A 12,757-nucleotide genomic window follows, 5' to 3' on the forward strand; every position below is an offset into this window, starting at 1 on the left:
CCTCAGCCAGCCCTCACTCTCTCGTGTGCTGTCTAAAATAGATAAATCAAATAAATAAATAAATAAATAAATAAATAAATAAAGCTCATTGTGGAGGCGAAGCTCTGTATTCAAAGTAAGACCTACCCAGGAGTCCCAGTATGTCAGATGAATGGTGGGAGCTGCTTTGGCCGAATCCAGAAGGAATGTACAGAACACAGCCCGGCCTCTGCGGCAGCTACTGGGAAACCCATCAGTTTGAAAGCCAGTGGCATGCCTGAAGCAGTGAAAGCCACAGGGTCAAGGTCTGAGCACGGAGCACGTGGCCGGATGGACTTCCATAAAAGCCGCAGCAAAAGAGACAGACAAGGAGCCAGAGAGGTGGTAGAACTAGGCTTGTGCTGTAGCCAGAAAGGGGGCTGTGGTAGGGAAGAAAACCAGGGTGAGGCTTACAGAGAAGTCCAGGGGACACCTGATTAAAGGGCAATTGGCTTGATTAGAAGGTCACTGAGGATGTTCAGTCACTATCAGTAGAGAGACAGAGACAGAAAGGAGTTTCAGAGAGTTTCAGAAGAAATGAAGAACTGGAAACAGGGGGACAAGAACCTGGGGTTAATGAAGGCTGGCACTAATAGAAAGTGAAAGATGGGATGGGAAGGAAGACAAGCGTTTTACAATAAGGAGGGATCTCTCTTTCCAAAATGGCAAGGGAGACAAAGATGGCAGACCCTGTGGAAAATGGCTGCAACCATTCGCCCACCAAATCCAGGTCCTGGGGTCATGCCCTCGCACTCGGACTCCAGGCTTAGCCACGTGGCATGCTGTCACCAATGGGGTCTCAGCAAACAGGACACAGAAGGGACTCGAATATTCCCCACAGGGGCTTGTGCTAGCTCGGTGTGCTTGTAGCCCTGAAACCAACATGAGAACGAGACAACCGGCCTGCTGAGGGAGGAGAGACCACACAGAAGAGGAGAAGGAGCCCCCAGGCTGACAGCTGCCCACCTACACACCTGCAGGAGGCCATCCCAGATCACCTGGTCACCAGGCTACCTGCCAACTGGCCAGCGAAGCACAGAAGAGAATTGGGACCTGGGGAAAAATGGTGGGGACGTTAAGGTGACAACAGCAGTTTGCTCTGTGGCAAAAGCTAACGGAGAGAACAAAGGAGAATTTGTCTGACGTCAAAGGCAGTCCAGGCACCAATCCAATGCTGGATGAACTTCACGGTCAAAACTGCACCAAAGTACTTCAAAACGCTCTGAAGACACACAGCTTTGCATTTTCCTTTTCTTTTTCTTTTTTTAAAGATTTTATTTATTTACTTGACAGAGAGACAGCGAGAGAGAGAGAGAACACAAGCAGGGGGAGTGGAAGAGGAAGAAGCAGGCTCCCAGCGGAGGAGCCTGATGTGGGGCTCGATCCCAGAACGCTGGGATCACGCCCTGAGCCAAAGGCAGATGCTTAACAGCTGAGCCACCCGGGCACCCCGCATTTTCCTTTTCTGCCTTTCCAAGTGTCTATCATGAACAGTGATTCCTGCAATAAATGTTGTCATTACTGTTATTTCTATTATTGTCACCTACCACGCAAGATCAACAGGATTGCAGTATCGGTGACCAGGGCCATAACTACCCAGTCGCACGCACGAGTTAATGTGGAAGCCCAGCACAGGTGCGGGGGCTGGCACACACCTTCTGATTTCTTACAGGTAGAAATAAAAGGCAATCTAAGCCGATGTGTATTTAAATTAACCCAGGCTACTGGAGATCAGACCTATTTAGTCGGTCTTCTAGTTCTATTTGGAAGGTAATTACTGTGAGTCAAGGAGAGCTGACAATTTTTCCAAGCAAAAATTAAAAGACAGCATTGAGATCAATGATAGGAAAATAATTTTAGCCTAAAATATTGTCCTAAGAATGTCTATGTCTATCATATTTGTGCTTTCTATGATGAGCGCTCTCTGCTGGATTTTCACCAATTACACGTTTTTGTTTTTGTTTTTTTTCCTATGAGCAGCTTTCTCATTTAATACTGCCACATGTTCTCTGGATTCTAATAGTCTCTCTGGTAGGTTTAAGAAAATATGCAATATAGGCATATACATAAACTTCTCTCCTATCTCCCACAAAATTTACTCAATCAGACACATTTTCTAAATACACGTTTATCATTTTTGGAATTAAAAGGTCATTTTCAGGCTGAAGGTTGAGTACACATATTCATGTTTTTTTCTTTCTTCTGAAAAGGCTGGTTCAGGGAATATTTCTAATTGGGTCAGATTCTCTCAATGTCTCAGGCTTTTATGGACTAAGACAATAGGAGAAAAACGTTTCCCTTTTCTATACAGCATGTTTACTGATGAATATGGGGGAATAAAACATGGTCAACTGAACATATGCTTCTTCCTAAAAATATATATATTTTTTGAGAAAGTATAAACCCACAGACAAAAAGAACAGGAAATGAGAGGAGAGTCGACAAAAATGTAGACTATAGAAAGTGACAGTGGCAATTATCAGAGTAGAAAAGAGTGAGAACATCAAGTACCAAGAGGCTGGAGACTCTAGTCTGGGAACAGGAACCAGACAAAAGGGAAGACCATCCCCTCTCCCCCAACCACCTATAAAAGACCAACAGCTAAGATGCTTTGCCAGTGCACTGGGAGCTTCCAGTGGGCTTTATACATAATTAAGAGCATGACCTTATAGACAGCCAAAAAGCACATCTTTGAAGAAAGTCTCCAGTATGTAAAAATAATACCAAATTTTAAAAGTCTGAAGTACAGAAAAATTAAAATGAATAGCTCATGGGATGTAAGTGAAAATATTACAGCCACGGAATAAGAACAGTGAAGAAGGGGAGATGAGAAGAAACCTCTTGGGAGTCAGAAATTGTCAAATATAAAAATTTCAACGGGTGGTCTGAAGATGAGGGGAGAATGACTAGATAGTAAAACAGAGAAAAAATCGGAAGAAAGCTGTAATCAGATCCGACAACCTGGCGAACCAGAAAGAGAAAAATATACAGTGGGGAAAATTATCAAAATAAAAACTGGTTGCTTTCCAGAACGGAAGAGACTGGCCCTTCACGATGAATGTTCATAGGAGAAGCCGGGCACGAGAAAGGAGAGCCATACGCGCCAAAGCAAAATTTCAAAATACCAAAGGCAGAGCAGTCCTTGATGTATGGCAGAAAGTTAAAAAAAAAAAACAAAAAAAAAACCATTAAAACCCCAATGACAGGTATTTATCACACCTGAATATTATACATAGCCAAACTATGAATTACATGCGAGGCTAGAGTTAAGACATTTTCAAGTTGGCAAGATCTCAAAAACGTAACTGTCTCCGGAAGGTTCCATGTTTTCTTGCTGCCAACCATTTCCTTATGTTGGCTTTTGCTTACGTTACTTATGAGACCACTGGCCACTTTCTATTTACCAGCTAAGCTCCATGTCCCTTCTGGAAGGACTTCCCGTTCCCACCAGCAGGGGGCAGTCTCCCCAACCCGATGCTCCAGACTCCCACATGGCATGATTTCTTGGCCAAAGACTTTTCTCCCTAGAAGCTTTCTGCAGTCCTCCTAATTCTTCTTTGTGGCCCTGGCCTCGCAGCCCATGCACTCTGCAACGGTGCCCGATACAATTTCTTTAACAAGGAGACCTTCGCTGATGAGAGAACAGTTGATTTAAAACATCATGGTAGTAAGTAAGAAGCGCACGTATTGCATGGTGCACTGGGTGTTAAACGCAACTCATGAATCATCGAACTTTACATCGGAAACCAGGGATGTACTGTATGGTGACTAACATAATATAATAAAAAAACATTTAAAAAATAATAAAATTAAAAAAAAAAAAAAACATCATGGTAATCCCTTCTACTAAGAAACTGCCCTGAACCTATTTCATGTCTGCTCCAATCCCTTCCACATCCGGACTTCCTAACTCAGAGTCTCAGCACACAGAGCAGAAGGGATCAGTTCCGGGGAGTAAGAGCAAAAAGAAAAAAGTTATTCTTTCAATTAAAAAAAAGACGGTCCAATGACCCAGCAATTTCACTCCTAGATATACACGTACGAGAAACGGAAACATGCTCATGCAAAAACTTGTACGTGAATGTTCATCACAGCATTATTCACAATAGCTCAAAGTGGAAACAATCCAGATGTCTACCGGATGATAATGGATAAATGTTATAACACACACACACTGGAATATTATTGGGCAATAAAAAGGACAGACTGACATACACTGTAGCACGATGAACACTGAAAACATCACTAAGGGAAGCAGGCAGTTGTAACAAACCACCTATTGCATGATGCCATTATATGCGAGATCTCCAGAGACAGAAAATTGGGGAGTGGTTGCCTAGGACTGGGGGTTGGGAAGAAAAAGGAGCGAGTGCTATCTCAGAACATGGGATTTCTTTAAAGGGCAAGGAAAATGTTCTAAAGTTGATCGTAATGATGGTTGCACACCTCTGTGAATATACCAAAACCCACCGAACTGTATACTTTAATTGCGTGCATTATACCTCAATAAAGCAGTCTTTTAAAAAAGATCACTATGGGAATACACTGAATCCATGTATTACTTGTCTTGAAGGCAGAAATCAAAGAGCACCAGTTTAATAAGGCAAGGTTTGCAAAGTATGGCAAAACTCAAGCATTTCGGATGAAAACACCAAGTGAAAAAAATAAAAACAGGTCAGATCACCTGATTTTTCTTTGCCTGAAAATTAATACATAATTTGTTCACTGTAGAGTTTACCAGTTGAAGAGATACCATCACAAAGTGCGAGTGAAAAGTACTGGCTTTTACTGGAAGCACAGGGCGCCTGGTTATAGTACCTTTTTTAGGTCACTTAATTTCGAAAGGCAGCCTCTCTAGTTTCACTCCTTGCCAATCACCTTATTTCACAGACCTGTTCTTGAGGGCAATTAATGGGTAATGCAGTTCACATTTAAACAGGGCCCGGATCTGAAAGTACCGCTGAGGTTTATCCCAGGCATTCTCCCAGTGATCTTACGGCACGTGATCTGTGGGGGCAGTGAGATACAGCCCCCACTGAGAAAGTCTTCCTGCTGGAGGGATGCTATCTATGATGGTTACAACAGAAATGTGGAAAACTTTGGATTCTTCCAAGATGGTCGTGCAAAGTGTTTTAAACTATCTAAAATTAAACGATGAATTCATGTATTTTTAAACTTTAAAAGCTTCGTTTTAAAATAGGGCCCACAAAGTCGTACTGACACAAAGGCATGGTGGAAGGGGAAAGAGAAAATAAGCTAATGAAGGGCACCTGGCTGGCTCAGTCGGAAAAGGACACGACTCTTGATCTTGGGGTTGTGAGTTCAAGCCCCACGCTGGGTGTGGAGATTACTTAAGAATAAAATCTTTTTTTTTTTTTTTTGAGAGATTTATTTATTTATTTGGCAGAGACAGAGAGTGAGAGCGAGCGAGCACAAGCAGGCAAAGCTGCAGGGAGAGGGAGAAGCAGACTCCCCCCCACCCCATGCAGGGCTCGATCCCAGGGTCCTGGGATCGTGACCTGAGCCAAAAGCAGATGCTTAACCGACTAAAGCACTCAGGCACCCCAAGAATAAAACCTTAAAAAAACAAAACAAACAAAAAACCCCCAATGAGCTAATAAATAAGCCATCTCCAACCCCTCTTTTGCATTCCTTCTTCATGGGTCCTGGAATTAATAAACCAGACCTACCAAGTCATGATTTTCACATACACTTAAATCCTAGTCCTTCCATAATCTTTCGGGACATATTCAAATTCTCAGTTATCCTACTGTAACTCATTTGAATATATCAAAGGCTTAAGATATGGACCTAATGGGGTGCCTGGGTGGCACAGTCTGTCAAGCGTCTGACTCTTGGTAATCTTACAGCTTAGGGTTGTGAGATCGAGCCCCACGTCCAGCTCCTCACTGAGCCTGGAGTCCGCTTGAAATTCTCTCTCCCTCTGCTCCTCCCCCCTGCTCATGCGCTCTCTGTCTCTCTAAATAAATAAATAAATAAATCTTTTAAAAAAGAAAAAGATATCAACCTAATTTTAAGGAAGAAAAGTGGATGTAAACAAACCATTTTCATTAAACAGAGGAAACATTTCAATTGTTTTGCCTTTGTTTTAAATTCTCTTCCTTTTTCCTTTCCTCTTCTATGTTATTTGTAATGATAACCTTTTCAGTCTGTATGACAAGTAACGTGAACCTGGTTTGATTTCGGAAACAGGATTTTGGTCCATGCTGGTTAAGAGATATTTAAAATTTCTACGCAGCTGTGCCACTTAACCTTACAACACACTTGGACTTACAACACACAGTTATGGACAAAAACCCCCCAATCAGATTAACTAAAGACTTTGTAAACCAAACCGATAAGACAGTGGGTTGTACAATCATGTGGTACGAATCTGAGAAACTGGTTAATTTTGGTACGTGAAAATCACATGAATAAAATAGTGCAAATAAAACACTCTTATTTCTGGAACACAGACTGTTACTTTCTTCCAGACTCTTCTTTGCACCGTGGTGCAAAATACAGAAGAATTCAGAATCTCAATCACGACATAGATTAGCTCCACTGCAAACCTGTGGCCATGAACTTCACTAGTCCTACACCCGTTGTTTCATCTTCTCCATTACTTAATTTTATGTATTTTTTTTATTGTGTAAGAACATTTCACAAGCGATCTACCCTTTTAACATAGGAAGTGCAAAGTACAGTCGTGTTCACTCCAGGCACAATGTCGTACAACCGATTTCTCGAATGGATTCCTCTTGCATAACTGCAACTTTCTGTCTGTTGATTAGCAACTCCCCATTTCCTCCTCCTCCTCCTCCTCCCAGCCCCTGGCAACCACCATTCCACTCTGTGCTTCTAGGAGTGGGACTGCTTCAGATGCCTCCTCTAAGTGGAATTCATCCCTCTGTGGTTGGTTGATTTCACTGAGCTTATTAATGTCCTCCAGCTTCACCTACAGTGTCTCATCATCAGGTTTTAAATGGGTGAAGCCTGGTAGAGCTGATGAGTTGATGGCAACCAGGCCACATCTTGCTTTATCAGCTCCCCACTCCCGCTGTTTACGACTTGTCTTGCAGTCAAGACGGTGTCAGATCTGGAAATGACTTCCCTGCCAGCTGAGGTGAGAACAGTGTTTTGATGTATGGAAAGACTGCTTTTTAAAAGTCAAGGCCTCCTGGCAGTTCCTCTGTAAACTACTATGGCAGCTGGGCTAGAGGGCCATGAATATTACATAAGGGCCGTCCATGCATTCACGCCAGAATCCCCAAGCCACAATTCCCATAGCAACACACAGAGATTTTACTCATCTCAGAGATGAAGCAGCCAGCAAAAGTGCCTAATGCCATCCTTGATTTTTTTTTTAAGCAAGATCAACACAGTACTTATTCTTTTTCCAAAGCAATTTTTTTCAAAAGAAAACCAACAACCATGTGAAATGTGTTCATTTCAAAGTTACCCAGATCGCACAAACCAAGGTACCGGAAGCTTGAACAACAACCTATGCTTTTAGAAATAGCTGCCATTCGAATGACTGCATGGGAAGAAGAATTCACATCGTTACAATTAGTGAAACAAACCACCATCTTGGCTAAATACTGTACTTACAGATTTTATATCTGATTTGCAGTGCCCTACCCATATATACACACTTTATTATAGGATGGGGAAGAACATATTCAAGGAAGGAACATTTGTAACTAATAAAATCCTTTATTGCTTTATTTTTGAGAAGCATAATGCAACCCATTTTTTCAATATAAGAAAATACTACTATAAAACACCTATGGAGTAAAATTTGGGGGAAATATTGTTCGAGCCTGAGAAAATACACATTACCTTGAAGAAAGTTGTTTTTCTAAGCAGAGAAATGGCTTACTGGAAAAATGAAGTGAAATCATTCTGTTATTAGAAGCAGATTTTTCCCCTTTGTAGATTTGGGGATCCTTTTCTGTGTGTCTAACCAGCCACCTACAGAAATGAGTCGGCTGGATTACAAAACAACATAAAAGCCAAGACCACTCTTACATATCCCACTTCCTTTCTCTGTCAAGGAAATCAAATACACTCCATTTCCTGCACTTCTTTAAAATCAGAAAATGAAATACTGTAAGAGACCAAACATAGGCTTTAAAAGAAACTTCCACAGGTGGCCCATCACAGACCCGGCAAGCCTGGCAAAGAAAGAGCTTGGCAGAGGAGAAATGGTTTTTACCTTTGCTTTTTCCAACTGGGCCTGGGCCTGTCGCTCTGCTTCTCTGCGCACTGCCTCCCGATCTTCCTCCAGAGAAACATCTGAATCGGATGGACGGCTGGTGTAGGAGTCTGCCGAACCCTTGAGAGAAAAATTTGCATTTTAAAATAGATTCCATCTATGATGTTTGCATTGGAAAAGTCTCATTGACAACAGCACTTAGCTTCCTAGATTCTGCTATAAATTCCTGAAAAGAGGAGAAATTAATCCATTTTGTGGCAAGCCATCTAGAGACACCGTGCTCTTGTTTGCAGACCATTCCCTAGGTAGGATAGTTGTGCCTACCAAATTACCATTCCTTCTCAAGGCTTATGTTCCAATGACTATCCTTTCTGGAAGCCAGGACAAGTTCCTTTATAATTAAACCAGCTCCGTGGTGCAGTGCCCGGCTGAAGGGCATAGAGGGGTTTCAAGGATGGCTTCGAGAACAGACGACATGCTAAAGCAAGTATTTACAACCGGAAAGAAGATACGTCTACTAAAAAAACATAAAAGAAAGTCTAACGAGTTATAAACTTGAATTCTCTGCCATGACTCCCATTTTAATCTTAAGCATCCTTTTGTACCTTTCCATTCACCTGATACCTTCAGTGACAAAACTGTAAGAAAACAGCAGCCAGCTTCCCTCGATCCTTAAGCAACACATTTTCAACAGCTTTAAATAGACGTTTAATAAAAGCTGCCTAAAGAAAACACCTGCCCAGGATAGCTTCTTGGGCAATAAATCACAACATAGGAAAAGGAGCTCAGAAAATTATAGGACTCTCCCTCGCTCCGTCTCTTGCAATCAGGATCATATTACTAAATCACAGGAGCCCCTGCCAGCACTCACTGTAAGGACAGCAGAAGCAGCGACAATATAGTCTCCCCCAGACGAAAGCCCTTGAGCTTACACAGATATCCGAATTCTTCAGCCTTCCTCCCTTGGCTCTTTTCAGAAGCCTGATCCAGGTGGCCTTCATTAGCCAGACAGCGCCTTTCTCATCCGCAGCTGCAGCCCCGGGCACAGATCCTCAGTGCGCGCTGAGCCCTGGAGCGCCCCGGCTCCTTTCCTATCCATGCTCTGGGCAAGCCCCTCTTCTCCGTCCCTTCCTGCCTCCGGGGCTTTCACTCCCTACCCCGGAGGACTCCGATCCAAGGAGATTCTTATTTTCCCATTCCAGGGGTGGTGGGGAGGGGGAGAAACAAACACTCGAATGCCTTATATTGCTTTAAAAATAAAGAACACTTCAAGTGCATTCAAAGACAGGCATCAACTCGTTCTAAACTTGATGCATCTTATCACTCTAAATACTCTCTTCTCTGCGCTCGGTTACAGGAAATTAGTTGTAAGAGAACCTTTTACAAAAAAAAAAAAGAAACCTAGTGCAAAACGTATGCAGTGACATTTGCAAGTGCAAAGTTCAAGCCTTATCTTCAGAGATCTGCTGGGGGAGGGCGGAGGACGCACTCACCGCACTGGGCATGCTCCATATGTAGCCTTTTTACGCAGATGCCTACATCACACTGTTAGTCTATGTCAAATTGCCATTTTGCATCCGAAGTGTAAACAGCTGGAAAGGGCTTTTCGGTTCTATAGTAACAGGCACATGGTATGTCTGTCATGTTGCTGTCTCAGTTGAAACATTCTCTCAGAGACAAAGCATGCAATCTTTTCATTTAATGATCCCTTTCCATTACCCTGCTGCGGAAAGTGTATCCTGTGCCATAAGCCAGTTCAAAGATAAACAAGATTACACACAGGTTATTGGGCAGTAGAAATCAATGAAAAATGTTCATCGGTCATAACATCAACCTGCTCTTGATTGCTTGTGACTTCCCAAACAAGATGCAGGAGACGGATTTGCCCGTTTAATTAGGACCTGAAAGTAATGACAGCTCTAAGGAGTGAGTTTAACGGAGCTCAAAATGACTTTGAACTGCTTCTCCAACTGAGAAACTATCGTTTGAAAAAAAGTCCTTAGAATAAATAACAGTACGAATTGTCAGAACAATAACTATGAAGAAATTGCAAAGCTTGGTTGATTAATTAGCTCGAGTTAAGATTTACAGAATAATTTAGCCCAAGTTCTTCTTATAAATAGGGTGATTGAAGCTTGAGAAGACGCTTATTTTCTCTACTAATAGGATGACATTGTTAAAGTTTTATGAAGAAATACACACTTCTAGATTTCTTAAAGAAAACATAAAATTCCATCACTGCATTCCAAACTACAGTTTTGTTCCCGTGGTGGGGAGGGGATTACTTTGCAGTTTCATGCAAACGAGAGGCATTTTTAAGAAAATCTTTGTTACTTTTTCTCTCTTCCTTCATTCCTCCTTCCTCCCCTCTTCCTTTCATCTGTGGACTAAGATCAATCTTCATGATGTAAATGCTAGAAAATACAGTGGAATGGAGGCTTTCGAATAAAAGTTACAGATTGAATGCACCTTAATCGTATCATAAATCAATAAACAGTCTATAGTCTTATGAAGTGAATATAAAATGCATGGGGGATACAAGATGAGCTGCAATTTTTTATTCCAATAAAATTGACAAGGGAGATAGGAATTTTCCCCACCAACACACACCCTAGGGGATCCCTAATCTTCCCAGAGGGTTTCTCATAGCGAGAGTAGCAGCGCACTACAAAACTACCAGGAAGTGCAAGTCCATCCCGCAAAGGGCCTCAGGCCCCACTGTCACACGTGTTGGCATTTTAAACCCAATCACTCTTCGGAAGGCTCAGTTCACACCTCAGTGAGGATACAAAGTTTCTGTCATTAAGAATCCCCATAATATGGAAATGAAGGGCCGAACACACATAATTGTCGCTATCCCTTTCCCTTTTGAACAAAATAAGATTGAAAAAGTCCTTTGCTAATAATCAGTTGTAGCTTCTCATTGCACAGTCATGTTGAGACCTGCTTCCAGGTTTAAATAATAAAGCACCTAAAAAAAACCTACAGTGACTTTTGGCAAAGATCTTTTGAGTATTTGCAACAATATATTAACTTTTGGCTCTTTTACAATGTGAGATGCGACTCTCCACTGATGTGTAATGTAGCTTATAGAAGGAGCCACGTTACTTTCGTCATTCTTTGTATCTGTAATCAAAATAGCAAAAGGGCAAAATCTTTTCATTATAGAAGTTACGTGACCCCCTCGCAGAGAGACACAACTAACCGTCACTTTAAATTCTCCCACCCACTACTAAAGACTAGCATGTTTTAGCCTCCAGAGTTCTTGTGCTTTTGAAAGTCACCCTCCCCACATGTGCATTGCAATTAATCTGCTTCCTTCCTGGAGTGTGGATTTATGCGGTCAGAAGTAATATATCTAATTAGGCTTTTGCCTTTGGTACCATATGGACTTTCTGGGTCATTCTGCCTCAAGCAGTCTTCAGTCGGGAACAGCTGGCAGTCCATTCGAAACTCTAGAACAGGTTCATTACCAGATGCACTCTTGATCTCTTGGGTTGCTACAGTGGGAATAGCTCGTCTTTTGTACTTTTGTCCTTGCCGGTACCTCACCTATTCAGCTACAAATATTTCCTTTTCTATACCTGAATGTTCTCATTCCTCATTGTACGGCTGCAAAATGTAACTTGCAACCTGATGTCTACCAAAACTCATTCCGATCATTCACTTTTATCCTCAGAACTCTTAAATCCAAGTATGTGTGCTTTGTTTATGGGAAAATTAGTTAAATTGGATTAACTCATGCTTTTTAAAAATGTTTATTATTATTATTGTTATTATATTAGAGGGGGAGAGAGAGAAAGAGGAGGTGGTGGGGAGGGGCAGAGAGGGAGAGAGAGAATGCGGCTGACTGCATGCCCAGCGTGGAGCCCATTGGGCTCCATCTCACAACCCTGAGCTCATGACCTGAGCCGAAATCAAGAGGCACACGCTGAACCGACTGAGCCACCCAGGTGCCCCTAACTCATGCTTTTTATCTGCTCTTCAGTTTTTGTCTTTTTCCAATCTATGCCAAATATTTGCACAAGAAGTGTCACCCTTGGGGCGCCTGGGTGGCACAGCGGTTGGGCGTCTGCCTTCGGCTCAGGGCGTGATCCCGGCGTTATGGGATCGAGCCCCACATCAGGCTCCTCTGCTATGAGCCTGCTTCTTCCTCTCCCACTCCCCCTGCTTGTGTTCCCTCTCTCGCTGGCTGTCTGTATCTCTGTCGAATAAATACAAACAAAATCTTTAAAAAAAAAAAGTGTCACCCTTTTCCTTTAACACATTTTTTTATATTTATAAAGTTCGCTTTTTCAGTGCTGCACTCTACTGTTTCAATCACATATATTTCCAGCATCATTTCTCTTGAGCATTCTTGTTCTTGTATTTTCTCTTTCAAAGTCAAAAGGGTAAGAGTCATAAGCCTATTCAGGAGTGGAATCTTAGATCCCAAAAAGGTCATCGATTTCTGTAGGAAATCTTCACATGAAGACTAAAGCAATGCTTTTGGGCAAAATCAATTTCTCATGGCATCCCAAG

General features: G+C 42.2%; 1 protein-coding gene across 5 annotated transcripts in view; it reads right to left on the bottom strand.

The window, feature by feature from the left end:
- The window catches only part of CACNB2 (calcium voltage-gated channel auxiliary subunit beta 2), a 367,594-nt gene that overhangs the window by 111,843 nt on the left and 242,994 nt on the right, over nucleotides 1-12,757 (bottom strand). For 4 of the 5 annotated variants that reach the window (XM_057304584.1, XM_057304580.1, XM_057304581.1 and 1 more), the window contains one exon: nucleotides 8,237-8,356. In XM_057304584.1, the coding sequence (XP_057160567.1) occupies nucleotides 8,237-8,356 (120 nt within the window). Of the gene's footprint in view, nucleotides 1-8,236; nucleotides 8,357-9,168; nucleotides 9,582-12,757 lie in introns of those variants that run through there. The other variant, XM_057304582.1, reaches the window with a different exon arrangement.

The sequence above is a fragment of the Ursus arctos genome, unplaced genomic scaffold (genome assembly GCF_023065955.2).
Source record: "Ursus arctos isolate Adak ecotype North America unplaced genomic scaffold, UrsArc2.0 scaffold_30, whole genome shotgun sequence".
In the NCBI taxonomy this organism is placed as follows: domain Eukaryota; kingdom Metazoa; phylum Chordata; class Mammalia; order Carnivora; family Ursidae; genus Ursus; species Ursus arctos.